Source organism: Clarias gariepinus, chromosome 4 (genome assembly GCF_024256425.1).
Source record: "Clarias gariepinus isolate MV-2021 ecotype Netherlands chromosome 4, CGAR_prim_01v2, whole genome shotgun sequence".
Taxonomy (NCBI): domain Eukaryota; kingdom Metazoa; phylum Chordata; class Actinopteri; order Siluriformes; family Clariidae; genus Clarias; species Clarias gariepinus.
The window spans coordinates 41,995,001-42,009,629 of NC_071103.1; the positions used below are offsets into that span (position 1 = coordinate 41,995,001).

General features: G+C 46.3%; 3 protein-coding genes across 3 annotated transcripts in view; 1 reads left to right on the plus strand and 2 right to left on the minus strand.

Moving 5' to 3' along the window:
• The window catches only part of mfsd1l (major facilitator superfamily domain containing 1-like), a 13,024-nt gene extending 12,404 nt beyond the window's left edge, over positions 1–620 (minus strand). The window contains exon 1 of the mRNA XM_053493592.1: positions 551–620. Within this exon, the coding sequence (XP_053349567.1) occupies positions 551–572 (22 nt within the window). The 5' untranslated portion in view covers positions 573–620. The remainder of the gene's footprint in view (positions 1–550) is intronic.
• A 2,329-nt stretch (positions 621–2,949) lies between these two features.
• Positions 2,950–10,251, minus strand: LOC128519855 (probable crossover junction endonuclease EME2). The gene is made up of 8 exons (XM_053493771.1): positions 9,430–10,251; positions 5,318–5,436; positions 4,862–4,951; positions 4,430–4,545; positions 4,223–4,313; positions 3,654–3,769; positions 3,352–3,541; positions 2,950–3,204 (listed from the first exon to the last, which is right to left on the minus strand). The coding sequence occupies exons 1-8, from the start codon at positions 10,088–10,090 to the stop codon at positions 3,037–3,039; spliced, it is 1,551 nt and encodes a 516-aa protein (XP_053349746.1). The 5' UTR covers positions 10,091–10,251; the 3' UTR covers positions 2,950–3,036.
• Positions 10,252–10,775: 524 nt separating this feature from the next.
• On the plus strand, positions 10,776–13,147 carry nubp2 (nucleotide binding protein 2 (MinD homolog, E. coli)). The gene is made up of 7 exons (XM_053494689.1): positions 10,776–10,895; positions 11,739–11,857; positions 11,982–12,171; positions 12,270–12,424; positions 12,547–12,657; positions 12,742–12,811; positions 12,890–13,147. Exons 3-7 carry the CDS (start codon positions 12,027–12,029, stop codon positions 13,024–13,026), a joined length of 618 nt encoding a protein of 205 aa, XP_053350664.1. The 5' UTR covers positions 10,776–10,895; positions 11,739–11,857; positions 11,982–12,026; the 3' UTR covers positions 13,027–13,147.
• The last annotated feature ends 1,482 nt before the right edge of the window (positions 13,148–14,629 follow it).

Sequence of the window (14,629 nt, forward strand, 5' to 3'; positions counted from 1 at the left end):
AAACACTACAAACTAACTCCACAGTTACATTGTTCCTGAGCAGCGCGCATCTCCGTCATCATTATTATTCATAAACAAACTTAATTCACATAATTCACTCCCACACACAGGAACATGTGTGACTCGTTCAGGAGAGCTCAGGAACATGTGTGACTCGTTCACTCTCACACACACACACACACACACACACACACTCTCAGAATGTGTGTGAGCCTGGTTTCTGGTGCTCTGACATGACAGAGTTCTGAGTGATGTACAGAATAAACCTCTGATTATTAATACAGATAATCACATCATCACAGGAATAAACATCACCACTGTGGGTGTATCAGTAAAGTATCAGGAACTCAGTAATATCACACACACACACACACACACACACACACACTCCAGGACCCACAGGTACACCCCTGTGTGTGTGTGTGTGTGTGTGTGTGTGTGTGTGTGTGTGTTATTAATGATGTACAGTCTGTAATCTCTCTCTCTCACACACACACACACACACTCTCTGAATCCAGTCACAGTCACGTGATTAACACTGGTACATTACCTCTCTCTGCCGGCACCGCCATTCTCCCCCGAGTGTGTGTGTGTGTGAGAGGGAGTGTGTGTGTGTGTGTGTGAGAATAAACTCCTTGCTGTGTTTCTCAGTTTCTGTTATTGAGTTTAGTTCTGCGCAGCCGCACAACACTCCAAACGTCACGTGCCCTTTCGAGTCACATGACCAACGCTGAGTCAGCACCGCGCGCGCTGATTGGCTGCTCCGCGCTGTGTCCGGAGCCCGAGCGGTTTAACGCGCGTCCGTGCGGTCACGTGACCGGCGGAATGTCCTCACACTGGATTAGTCCCATCGGGAGGCGGGCTCAGGTCCCCCCCCACACACACACTGCTCTGGTTTATAACGAGTGACGTCATTGGTGAATTAACTGTGGTCATAACACACACTGACGGGGGCGGAGCCTATCACAGGAGCCCTGGAGCAGGGGGTATACACACACACACACACACACAGGACCTGGGGGGGGTCACAGTGACTACACCACCCTGACACTGCATAATAATAATGAGGGGAAATTCTATCACTGCAGTAATAGTGTGTGTGTGTGTAGGTGTGTGTGTGTGTAGGTGTGGGTGTGTGATTAGTAAACCCGGTCTCATCAGAACAGTGCTTTTGTCCAGCAGTCCAGAGGTCACACTGTCATCTGCTTATAGCGGCATCCAAACACTACACACACTCACACAGAGCAGTTTACCTAAACAATGCACACACACACACACACACACACACACACACTCCTCGAGAGGGACAAACACACACCGCTCGATGTGTCTGATGTTCTCTGTTTATTATCAGCAAAGAGACCAAACTGTATCTACACACATTTATACTGACGTGTCTGGAATACAAGTAATAAACACTGTGTGTGTGTGTGTGTGTGTGTGTGTGTGTGTGTGTGTGTGTGTGTGTGTGTTATTCTGCTGTTACAGAAATCAATCACCTTCTGTACAGAATAAAGCAGCTCTCTGATGTAACCTGGTCGAACCCGGGACACATGTGACACACACACACACACACACACACACACACACACACACAGTGAATATCGCATTGATCTAAGACTCAGAGTGAGGAGATAAACAGAGGAACGCTGGAGAAGAAAGTGTTGTGTAATGACCTTATCCTGGAACAGCTGAGTCAACACACACACACACAGAAGGATCAGTAACATTACTGCGGGTCCAAGAAACAACAAGAAGAGAAGAGATAGACAGAGAGAGAGAGAGAGAAACAGAGAGAGAGAGACAGGGACACAGAGAGACACAGAGAGAGAGACAAGGAGAGAGAGAGACAGGGAGAGAGACACAAAGAGAGAGACAGAGACAGGGAGAGAGAGACAGAGGGAGAGAGAGAGACAGAGAGACACAGGGAGAGAGAGACAGAGAGAGACAGAGAGAGAGAGACAGAGAGAGAGAGAGACACAGAGACAGAGACACAGAGAGAGAGAGAGACACACAGTGAGCACAGCTTGTCATGGAGTCTCTCTGAGAGTTGTGTATAATGTGTAACTGTAATCTAATGACCTGTCCTGATGACGCAGTAATATAACACATTACATCGTAAACACGTGATTTAATTACAGTTAACAACGTCAATAACATCACGTTACTCACATTACAACACTGTGGCGTTTAACACTTAATCAAAATGTATTTAAACATCAGGTTTTAACGCGTGCGCTGTAATCAGTCGTCAGGGAGCTTTGTAGTTTTACCTTTGATGTTGTAACATGTTCACTGTGTGCAGGGGCGACACCACACACACACGGACACGAGGCGAGGGGGGCGGAGCTGGGGGGTTAAACGCGGAGAAAGTGCGAGACCGTTAATATCAATTATCGCCAGTCGGCCCGATTTGGTGGCCACGCCTCTTTGGCCACCTGCTGAAAGAGGAGGAGGCGCCTATGTAGGGAGCCTATGTAGTGAGTGAGGAGCGACAACAGATTGAGGCCCAGCCCATTACAGGTGCACACAGTGACAGATGGTTCCAAAGTAACTTGAAAATAACGTAATTAGTAATCTGATCACCTTCGACATGTAATAATCAGTGATGGAGACGTGATGGTTAATTACAATTTAAAATTTGTAGTAGATTATTTATTCTGAGTAACTTCCCCAACTGTCCAGTTACTGATGAGAGAGATGTAGTAACACATGTCTGTAAATCCTAAACACTAAGGTCACAGACGCACCAACACCAACACTGTCTCACTGTCCACACTGTCTCACTGTCCACATACGTCTGGACTGGAGTGTAACACTGGAAGGTTCTGCTCACAATACAGCACGGAACTACACGAGTGTTAATGACGGCGTGAGGATTTAATATTAGGTGCTTAATCATGATAAACTTCAATACAGTGGTGTGTGTGTGTGTGTGTGTGTGTGTGTGTGTGTGTGTGTGTGTGTGTGTGTGTGTGTGTGAGAGAGTGAGAGTGTTCCCCCAGTCCATGATCTTTCTATTAATCCGGCTGTAGTTCACACGAACCCCTCGTCCAGGATCTGCCCAGGGTTCTGTGATGTCATCAACCGGTGCACGCGGTTCGACAGCTGAGGGCCGAGGCGCCTCTCTTTAGTCCCGCCTCTCGCAGTGAGATCGGCCAATAAAAATCGCTGCTTGTCCTCCGTCACCACTTTCTTATAGGCCTGATGGGACAGAGACAGAGACAGAGGTTTGGTCACTCAGAAGCAACATTTAGCATTTCAGTGTGATATGAAATCACTAGTTAGTGAGCCCTAGTTAGTGAGCCCTAGTTAGTGAGCCCTAGTTAGTGAGCCCTGGACTAACGTTACCTTCAAAAGGAGCCGGGGGGAGGGGTAGGCATTTGTCACAGCCGCTGCCATGGCAGCACTGACCCGGTGTAGCTGGTGTATCTGTCGCGTCCACACCCGAGAGAGGCCCCGCCCACTACGATCCACACGCACTCCCGCTGCCCACGAGCCGGTCACACAGAACCCCAGATCAGAAGTCTGCCGCAGAGTTCTACACACACACACACATACACACACACTCCAATTACACCTGTGTGTGTGTGTGTGTGTGTGTGTGTGTGTGTGTGTGTGTGTGTGTGTGTGTGTGTGTGTGAGACACTGACCTAATGGGGCGTTTAGATAAGGCGTTGGTAACAGCGCACATGTGATTCGTGACTTCCTGCCAGTCTACCAGGAAGTGGACTGTCACGTTCTTGTAGAGCTGTAGGTACACAAGCACCTGTACACACACACACACACACACACACACACACATTCGTCCTAACACTGATTGTTAAAGTTTAACGGTGAAGCCCTCACCACAACCAGAGACATAGGAACAGGAAGTTATTAGCTTAGCAGCTAATTTTGAATTATATCTGAATTACTACAAAAACCTAGCGGTCTAACGTTAACAGGAGTAAAGCTAGCGACGGTGTTATGGATCTAACCAGCATTAGAACGAGCAGGCGAAGTGGGTTAACATGCTAATGTGCTAAATATCCACAATGGTTATGCTAACTAGCATAGCATGATTTGCTGATGTAACTTGTTTGATAATCTGCTATCATGCTAACTTCCTGTTTCACCTTTTAGCGTAAGCATGCTAATTCATTTCACAATTGAAATCTCATCCAAACACATGGAGTGGTGCCTTGTTCGAAATGATGATGTCATCACTATGACCTCTGACCTCCTCAATGTCGGTGTGCTGGAGCCCAAACTGAGACCGTGGACACACCTCGTCTTCATCATCACCATCATCAGCTTCAGACGAGACTTCGCTACACACACACACACACACACATACACACACACACACGGTTTTGTTTAACTGTACGTAACTAGACCTCATAAGTGAAGACTGTGTGTGTGTGTGTGTGTGTGTGTGTGTGTGTACCGACAGAGCTGTCCCCCGGTCACCAGCAGTGAAACGACCGCCCCCGTGTTCCTGTTCAGGTATGCACTCAGGGGGTGAAACAGAGACTCCGCCTCCTCCGTCTGACCAATGAGAGCCTGAGAGGGACGACAGGAAACGCATCACACACTCTCACACTCACTCAGTCTCTCTACACACTAGGGTTAGGGTCGCACTGACTGACTATGACATGCTAATTTGCTAATCTAACACATGGCATGTTAAGCTAGCTAACAGTTTCCATACAGATCACACACACCTACTGCTGGGTCTCATCAGGACGAGATAGACACAGGCCACGCCCACAAGAGACAAGGATGAACGGGTTACAGCTTGCTAACATGAACGCAAGTGCTAATAGAGCGGGATCTAAGATACAGCCGTGTGTGTGTGTGTGTGTGTGTGTAGTGTTACCTGTCTGATGGAGATCATCATGTCCATGAAGTCCATCTGTGTGACCACCATGAGTATCTGATCTTCTTCAAGCACTCTGCTGTCTTCATCCTCAATTCCCACACACACACACACACACACACACACACACACACACACACACACACAGTGATCTGTAGTGCAGTCAGTGTGTAGGTGTGGTGTACAGCGTGGTTCCTGCTGCAGGTGTTTGGCAGCGTGTAGCGCAGGACGTGGAGAGACTATTACCACTACGGTGAGTCTGAGAGCTCGCAGCTGATTGGTCAGAACATCTGAATTACCTCATATAACACCCCCGGTAGCTCCGCCCTGCCTGCAGCATGAACCACAGGTGTGCTCACTACCATACGTTTCTATAGCAACAGATCGTCCCTAGTGTGGCGCAGTGTGTGTGTGTGTGTGTGTGTGTGTGTATAAAGAAGAAGAGGTGGTGGTTACAGGAAGTGATCTGCTCCAGCTGATGGAGTGTGTGAGGTCGTGCTCCTCTATTCGGTTCCTCCACTCCAAAAATGTCAGCGTACTCAACAACACCTCACACCCGGAGTCCTGCAGCAATGCTACACACAAACACACACACACACACAGAGCAATTAATTAAAGCTTACCTGTCCTAACACTTTATTAACAAAGTCAGTTTGAACAGGTAGTTCCGTCACAGACGTCATCATTAAGTTTATGCCGCTGTACTGTGATAATAATTCATCTTCATTTGATTAGCAGATCATCATTCAGTGGAAAGAGGGACTGCTAATCAAAATGAAGATGATGGAAACTGGCGGGAACATGTTTAATTATAGACTTTTTGAACAGAAGAACGATCCAGGTGAAGACGGCGCAGAGTAATCCAGTGTAAGGTAGACAACGGGACACCCCAGGGCTGTGTGTTAAGTCCAACTCTGTTATCTGTTATGATCAATGATATTTCGGGAAAGAACTTAAACCGATCTGTACGAGTTAATAATTCGAGCCGACGACACCTGCTGGTGATCATGAATCTTTTAATGCACCTGCCACTGATGAGGTGGCGATTGTTGTGGTTGGGGGTGAAGTCAGCAGAAGAGATGGGGAGAAGGTGTAGAACGTACTGAAGGTCATGTGCCATTTATTTTCTGGCAAGAATAAAGCCCACTTGAACAGAACTCTAACCGGTCCACAATCCGGGACCCTCGCCTGGAAGATTTCAGCTACGGATTTCTACACATACCACGTATACATTTCATCTGGGCAATTCTATTCTATTCTATTCTATTCTATTCTATTCTATTCTGTTCTGTTCTGTTCTGTTCTGTTCTATTTTATTTGTATAGCGATTGTAACAATTGTCATTGTTGAAAAGCAGCTTTACACAATCAAAAGAATTATTTAGGTTTGTATGAAAAATCACATTAAGTCACATTCTTCTTTCTCAACAACGTTTCCAACAGTCCATCGTCCACATGTATGCCGAGGTGGACAGTGAGTGTCTTAGTAAAGAAATGAGTTGAAGTGTACATTAGTTTGAGACTAGTTTGAGAAACTCTGGAATAGGTTTGTTTAATATTAATAGAACTTTGCACTAAGCCAATAAAGTGTCATTAATTATGTACGACCCAGCCACTGGAGCCCCTCCCCCTCCCCCCCCTTCACTTTTAATTTACAGAGGGAGAGATATTGATCGATACAGACAATTTCTCTGAACAAATTAATAATAATTTCCATGAATGAAAAGGAGGAAGAAAAAAAAAGTGAAGCTGAAAGTTTCGTGAAAATAAGAAAAAGCTTTAAATGAACAGATTCTGTCTATAACTGGATCCAGCAGCCCAGCACATCTCACACCACAACACACTGGATCAGTAAAGTGGAGATTCATCTTTAAAAACACATACTAGTATAAAAATATAACACAATACAAAAACATAAATGAAAACGTATTACCATACCTAACTGTTATTTCTCCATCTCTTTGCTCTCTCCTTTTCTCCTCTCTCTCTCTCTCTCTCCTTGTTCCTCTACCTATCTCTCTGTCGAGCTATACATGTCGCTCCTGAGCTGCCAGTGATCCAGACCCCCTCTGCCCGCTGGACCTCTCTAACTCATCCTGGAGTCCTGCTTCTGGTTGGAGATCTTATCACATGGATGCCCCCGTGTGGTCTGCCTGGAATGCGTGTGGTGACTGGGGTTGGTTCCACTTTTCCATGAAGGTGGTCCTGTCCTCGACTGATGCAGACAGCTGTTCTCTGAGGACCTGTGACTTCAGTCGCTCAATAGTTCAGGACTGGAATTTTTCACAGTCTACCTGAGCCTTCAGGAACAAACTGGACTTTAATCTTACACATCTCCTCTTATACTGAACTTTCAGTCTCGCATATTATTATGCACATCAATCCCTGCTATCTGTTTTCACCCAGATGAGGATGGGTTCCCTGTTGAGTCTGGTTCCTCTCAAGGTTTCTTCCTATTACCATCTCAGGGAGTTTTTCCTTGCCACTGTCGCCCTCGTCCTAGGCTTGCTCATCAGGGACAATCATATAATTTTGATTCATACACATTCACATTTCATACAAACTTAATTCTTTTGATTGTGTAAAGCTGCTTTGTGATGATGTAAATCGTTAAAAGCGCTATACAAATAAAATTGAATTAAAATTGAAAACGTATCATTGAACGTATATCGGGTGATGTTAGTCAAACACAGAAACAAAGGACAGAACAATAAGACAAACGACATATAAAACTATGTATAAAGACAATATTTTCAGTGTCCAGTAGCTCCAGTCTCACAGAGACCCAGGAGGCTTAGAAACAGTGTGACAGCAAAATGAGACATTTCAGCAGTATTGTGATTTATTTATTTATTTATTTCTAAAGATACAAGACAATACTGCCGAAATGTATCATTTACTGTCTGTTAGAAAATATTCTGTGCATTGTCTCTTATTAAAGTCACAAGGGTGTTAAAAAGCACAGGGCCAGGGGTAGCTCAGTGGTTAAGGCATTGGACTACGGTTCGGAAGATCCCAGGTTCAAACCCCACAACCACCAGGTTGCCACTGTTGGGCCCTTGAGCGCGGCCCTTAACCCTCAACTGCTCAGATGTGTAATGAGATAAAAATGTAAGTCGCTCTGGATAAGGGAGTCTGCTAAATGTAAATTCACAGTTATTCAGATTAGTGTAGTTAGTGTGATTTAGTGTGATACCTCCACCTGGCACAGTCTCACCCCAGTGGAACAATCTGACTACACGTGTGTATGGGTGGAACGGATGTTCTTTCCTGTATCTTAGTTTTACTAATATAACCCATCAGTAATCTGTAATTTAGTGATCAGTAAACTTTAAATAATATGTTTAAATAACATTGATTACTGTATTGTGTTATATTTTTATACTAGTAACTGGTGTTAAAAATGTATCTCTACATTAATGAGCCAGTGTATTATGGTGTGATGTGGTGGGACAGGAAGTCCAGGGGCACTTTTTGGTCCCAGTCCGCCCCTGAGGGTTGTGTCAGGGCATCATTACGACCATAGAGTTCTACACATTAATGATTAACACTAGTGACAGACAGCGTTCAGTGCCCTCGCTTTAACTACACAGCAGTGTGATTTACAGAGAGAGAGAAATCCTCCTCTAATCTAATAAATATTCTATTGTATTAAATAATGTCCCAAATGGTAAAATACATTTATTAGTCTTAGAGTAGGGTGTTTGTCACCTTGAGTTAGAAATAGTTACTTTTTTTTTGAATAAAAACAAAAAAAAGATGATATTAAAAAGATGCTTTGTTTAATTACATTATAACAATGTTTGTTTATATTAATGAATTAGAATAAATAGCCGAGTAGCTGTGAAGTGTTAAGGGGTTGAACAGAGAACCTACTGTCTTATTTATGTAGATAAAACACTAAATTAAACTAGATAACATGATGATCAAAGTTTTAATATTTATATTTAACTGTAGATGGAAGGTTTTAAAGTCACATGAAACTAAAGACGTTCTGTTCGTACCTGCTGCTCATTTGGAGACCGACTGTCATGTGACCTATAAACCCCTCCATCTCCGGTTCTCTGTTCAGTTCTCTGGAAGCGCGGCCTCTCAGGAACATTAACACTGGGTTCCCAACGCTGACTGAAGTCACTGCATCAGAAACTATTTATCACATTGTTTATGTCTGTCAGTTTCCAGCAGAAAGCAGCAGTATTGTTAAAGAACGAACAGATAAATGTTTGATATTATTGGCCCCCACACAGTTTATTCCATCGTCCAGTCTCACAGGTGTGGTGTTTATATTTATAATCAGTGTAAGTTTATAGTTATATGCTTGTTTTTGGTTACATTGTTCTGGTTGTACCTGAACATAGAAAAGGGTTTCTACAGTAAACAGTGTGTGTGTGATGGAGAAGAGACTCATTGGAGTTCTGATTCTGAACAAGTCTAATGTGTGTTAAACATCTGTGGGGGCTGAGCCCCCCTTAACTGAAAACCCTAGACACGCCCCTGACGTCATCCAGGTCACTCTAAGTGGTGTGGGTTATTCTGTGTGTGTGTGATGATGATGATGATGAAGGGTACCTGGGTGGATGTTGACGGTGACGGTCTTTAAATACTCCTCTGGTTGGAGTTTCTTGATTCTCTCCGCTTCCTCCTTCCTCATCCTCTGCTCCTCTTTCAGTCTCTCTCTCCCCCCCACTGCACATCTCCTCACACCCCTGGGGGTGGGGACAGGGGCGGGGACAGGGGCAGGCTCCTCCCAGCGCGGAGTGCTCTGACTCCATGGTGTCCGTGGTGTGCTCTGTGTCTCCTGGACCCACGCGGTACTGGGCCACTCCTCTGGTCCGGTGGTACTGGTACCAGGCTGCTCCTGTAGTTCTGCAATACCGGGCTGGTACTCGGGTTCTGTGTAACCGATACCGGGCTGGTACTCGGGTTCTGTATAACCGGTCCTGGGCCGGTACTCGGGTTCTGTGTAACCGGTCCTGGGCCGGTACTCGGGTTCTGTGTAACCGGTCCCGTGCTGGTACTCGGGTTCTGTGTAACCGGTACCGGGCTGGTACTCGGGTTCTGTAGTACTGGTACCGGGTTCGTCCTCGGGTTCTGTAGTATCGGTACCGGGTTCGTCCTCGGGTTCTGTAGTATCGGTACCGGGTTCGGCGGTACCGGTACCGGGCTGGTCCTCCGGGTCCGAGTCTGAGATCTCCCAGGAGGGGGCTCGCTTTAACTGTAACTCCGACATGCTGAGGTTAGACCCGCGCTATACACGCGCGCGCGCGCGCACCTGTTAGTCCTCCTCACTGCGCATGCGTAATTACCAGCGCGTTAAGGCGTTTCCGCCGCACTCGGGGCTCCACCGCGGCTCTTTAATCCTCCGCGTGTCCGCGCTGTGAATCCTGCGGGTTATTGGTCGTTAGACTGGGGTAAAGCCCGCCCCCTAGCGGACCGGAGCGGTACTCACCACTGTTTATATCACTGTAACACACACTGACACAGGGGGGTATATACTTTATATCACTGGGGAAGATGGACGTCTGATTGATATACTGCATCATCATCATCATCATCATCATAATTATTATTATTATTATAGACCCTGAAGGACATTTCACACACACACACACACACCCTGGGATCCTCAGTGTTTCCACATCTCCCCAGTGTGTGTGTGTGTGTGTGAAACGCACACGTCATGGCACTGACTCAGGATGGACACCAGGGGGCAGCAACACGCGCAGCCTGGAAGAGCGCGAGGAAGAAGCCTATCGGCTCTCAGCCAATCAGAGTGCGTGTTCGCGGTTACGTCACAGGACTGCGGAAGTGATGGAGGTGAGTGGAGGTAAGAGTGAAGTCTGATCCCTCTCTCGTGTGTGTGTGTGTGTGTGTGTGTGTGTGGAGGGTTAGATCAGACACACTGCAGGGTGACTCTGTCTCAGCGCAGTTTATTTACTCTCACTCGTTTATATCTGTAACTCTGTATTAAATTAATAAAAGGTGCTGAGACGCCGCGCATGCGCAGTAGTGTCGGCCAGTACCTCAGGAGTGAGGTAGGAGTGCAGCCAGGAGTCCCGGTTTAACTTGAACAGCTCTCTGATCATATTCTCCCATTATTTATATATTGAATATATGTTAAAGATGTGTTTATCGTGTCTAAATAAAATAGTTATTGTTGTTGTTGTTGTTGTTGTTCCCTCCTCAGGGAGGTTCTTCAGGTTCTGTAGTAAAATAATAAGTGAAGGGGGGGGGGGGTGTTCTGAGACAGGACGGGACTGAGACCAGTGATGTTGGACGGATTGGACACGTCACCGCTGACAGGATGCAGAGCTGAAGACGCTGCGGTTGGATTCGGGACTGAATGACTGTATTAGAGGGACAGCGCAGGGTAGGACGGTTCAGGGACAAAGTTAGAGAGGACAGATTAGGATGGTTTGGACGCGAGAAGAGGACGGACCAGGAGGAGGTTTATGGGTGTGTTGAGAAAGGACGCGCTGGAGGACGGAGTGACGGGGGAAGCTGTGGAGGACAGGGTTAGATGGAGACAGATGGAACGTTCTGTATGGGGTTGATGTGTGGAGACTCTCGATAAGATCAGAACGATTAAGTGTCCAGACATATTTAACCTCATGAGCTCATGGGACCAGACGGGAGGCTCGGATCATTTTACTGACTCGGATCTGTGAGATACACAAACACTGATCACAACAAATGGTACAAGAAAAATAGATTATGAATTCAGAACACATGGGTTAAGTTCACGGGCCGTCACGTGATGAACCAACGACTCGAGACAGATAAAATAAAACTGTACAGAACCTACAGTACGATACACCACACGGGAGACTGAACGAATCACTCCTCTGTCTCCCTGTCTCTGTCTGTCTCTGTCTCAGACAGGGGGAATCTGGAGAAGGTGCAGCATGTGGTGTTGGTTCTGTCGGGTAAAGGTGGAGTTGGGAAGAGCACCGTCACCACTGAGCTAGCCCTCGCTCTCCTACACTCAGGGAAGAAGGTACACACACACACACACAGGTCAGTGAGTTAGGTGATTTGTCAGTACTGAGATAAGGTTTATATTCTAACAGGCTGTGTGTGTGTGTGTGTGTGTGTGTGTGTGTGTGTGTGTGTGTGTACAGGTGGGCGTGTTGGACGTGGACCTGTGTGGCCCGAGTATCCCGCGCATGCTAGGTGTGAGTAAGCAGGAGGTCCATCAGTGTGACGCGGGTTGGGTCCCCGTGTGTGTGGACCGTCTGTCCCTCATGTCCATCTCCTTCCTGCTGGACGACCCCGACGACGCCATTGTCTGGAGAGGACCCAAAAAGACCGGTCTGCCCTCTGACCTCTCACCTCATTCTGCCACGCCCCGTGTGTCCTGTAGTACCTCTCTCACTGTGTGTGTGTGTGTGTGTGTGTGTGTTCTCTAGCTCTGATTGGTCAGTTTGTGAGTGATGTGGCGTGGGGCGAGTTGGACGTGCTGCTGGTGGACACGCCCCCTGGGACGTCTGACGAGCACCTGGCCGTCCTGGAGGGACTGAAGAGACACAGAGTGGACGGAGCTGTCCTGGTGACCACACCGCAGGTACACACACACACACACACACACACACACACACACAGTGTAATGTCCTACAGTTGTGTTTACTCCACCTTGTGTGTGTGTGTGTGTGTGTGTGTGTGTGTGTGTGTGTGTGTGTGTATAAGGCGGTGTCTACAGGAGACGTGAGGAGAGAGATCACCTTCTGTAAGAAGACAGGAGTGAAGATCTTAGGCATCGTGGAGAACATGAGCGGATTTGTGTGTCCTCACTGCACTGTGAGTCTCTCACACACACACACACACACACACCTGGACAACAATAATCAGAGAAAATCCACTGCATTACGTGTGTGTGTGTAGGAGTGCACCAGTATCTTCTCTAGAGGAGGAGGAGAGGAACTCGCCAAACTCACAGGATCAAAGTACCTAGGTCCGTACCCACAACATGGGGGGCACAAACTTTTGCACATGAGTGAATATATAAAAGTGTGTGTATGTGTGTGTGTAGGCTCGGTGCCATTGGACCCTCTCCTGAGTGCGAGTGTGGAGGAGGGTCGTGACTTCCTGCAGGCGTTTCCACACAGCGCCACCTACAGCTCCATCAGGACCATCGCAGACGCCGTGCTGAGCAGCCTGGAGCCCTGACACACCCATCATCATCATCATCATCATCATCACTGCAGTGACGGAGCATCGTACAGCAGCAGGACTGTGTGTGTGTGTGTGTGTGTATAAAGACAGGTTTATAATAAAGAGTTGAAGTGTGTTATTGTTCTTCAGGTGCACCTTCAACAGTCCCTACTAGGTTCTCAAGGTTCCTCTATGTCTGTGTATGAGAACTCTCTGTTAGACGTCTGGATGTAAATAAGTATCAGGAGATGAAAGGCGGAGGTCTGATGTACCGCCTCATTCCTTTGATCTCCGTCCTGATCGTGTCCAGTGTAGAGCAGAACCTCGAAGGACCACGCCTTACTGTTCCAATACTTTTGGAGGGAAGCGCGTGAACTGACATCACAGTCAATTTAATTAAATTCAATTTTATTTATATAGTGTTTTTAACAATGGTCATTGTCTCAAAGCAGCTTTACACAAAAAAAAATTAAAATAATTTTTTTTTTTTTAGAAAAGAAAAGAAAATATTTGGAAGTGTGTATGTGTGAGACAAATGTGTCTAGATAATAATTAGATGAATGAATGATGAATGAAATGTCTCTGATGAGCAAGCCAAGGGTGACGGCGACAGTGGCAAGGAAAAACTCCCTGAGATGGCAATAGGAAGAAACCTTGAGAGGAACCAGACTCAACAGGGAACCCATCCTCATCTGGGTGATAACAGATAGAAATAACATCGTGTGTTGTGCAGGTGAAAGTTCAATATATCAGAAGTTGTGTAGATTAACATGAAGTCCAGTTCAGCACAGGGAGTCAGTAGGTGCAGAGGGCAGATGGGGTCTGGATCACTGGAAGCACAGGAGCAGGATGTGTAGCTCCAACCATCATAAAGCAGAATCCAGCTGGAGCAGGTCCTTCTCTGGATGCCTCAGGATCCTCGCAGGGTTGGCCTTTGTCTACTGAAGCTGGTACAATCTCCAGATGCCTCGGGATGGGTAGAAAAATACAGAACAGATGGAGAGAATTAGCGTAGTTGCCATTCAGGATAGGTGTACTGGAGTATGAGGTTATGGGATGAGTTACGCGTATGCCAGAATAAAGAGATGCGTCTTGAGTCTATTTTTAAACTGGGAAACTGTGTCTGAGCCCCAAACACTGTCTGGAAGGCTATTCCAAAGCTTTGGAGCTAAATATGAAAAAGCCCTACCCCCTTTTGTAGATTTTGTAATTCTGGGAATTACAAGAAGTCCGGAGTTTTGTGATCTTAAGGGACGTGGTGGATTATAGCGTATCAGAAGACTGGTTAGGTATGTGGGAGCTAAACCATTTAAAGCCTTGTATGTAAGTAATACTATTTTGTAATTAATTCTAAATTGAACAGGTAGCCAGTGCAGGGATAATAATATAGGTGTTATATGATCATATTTTCTGGATCTAGTGAGAACCCTGGCAGCTGCATTTTGGACTAACTGTAGCTTGTTTATTGAGGATGCAGGACAACCACCTAGTAATGCATTACAATAGTCCAGTCTGGAGGTCATGAATGCATGAACTAGCTTTTCTGCATCAGATACGGATAAGATGCTCCTAAGTTTGGCGATATTTGTAAGAAGATCTGTTTTTGTGATGTTGGAAA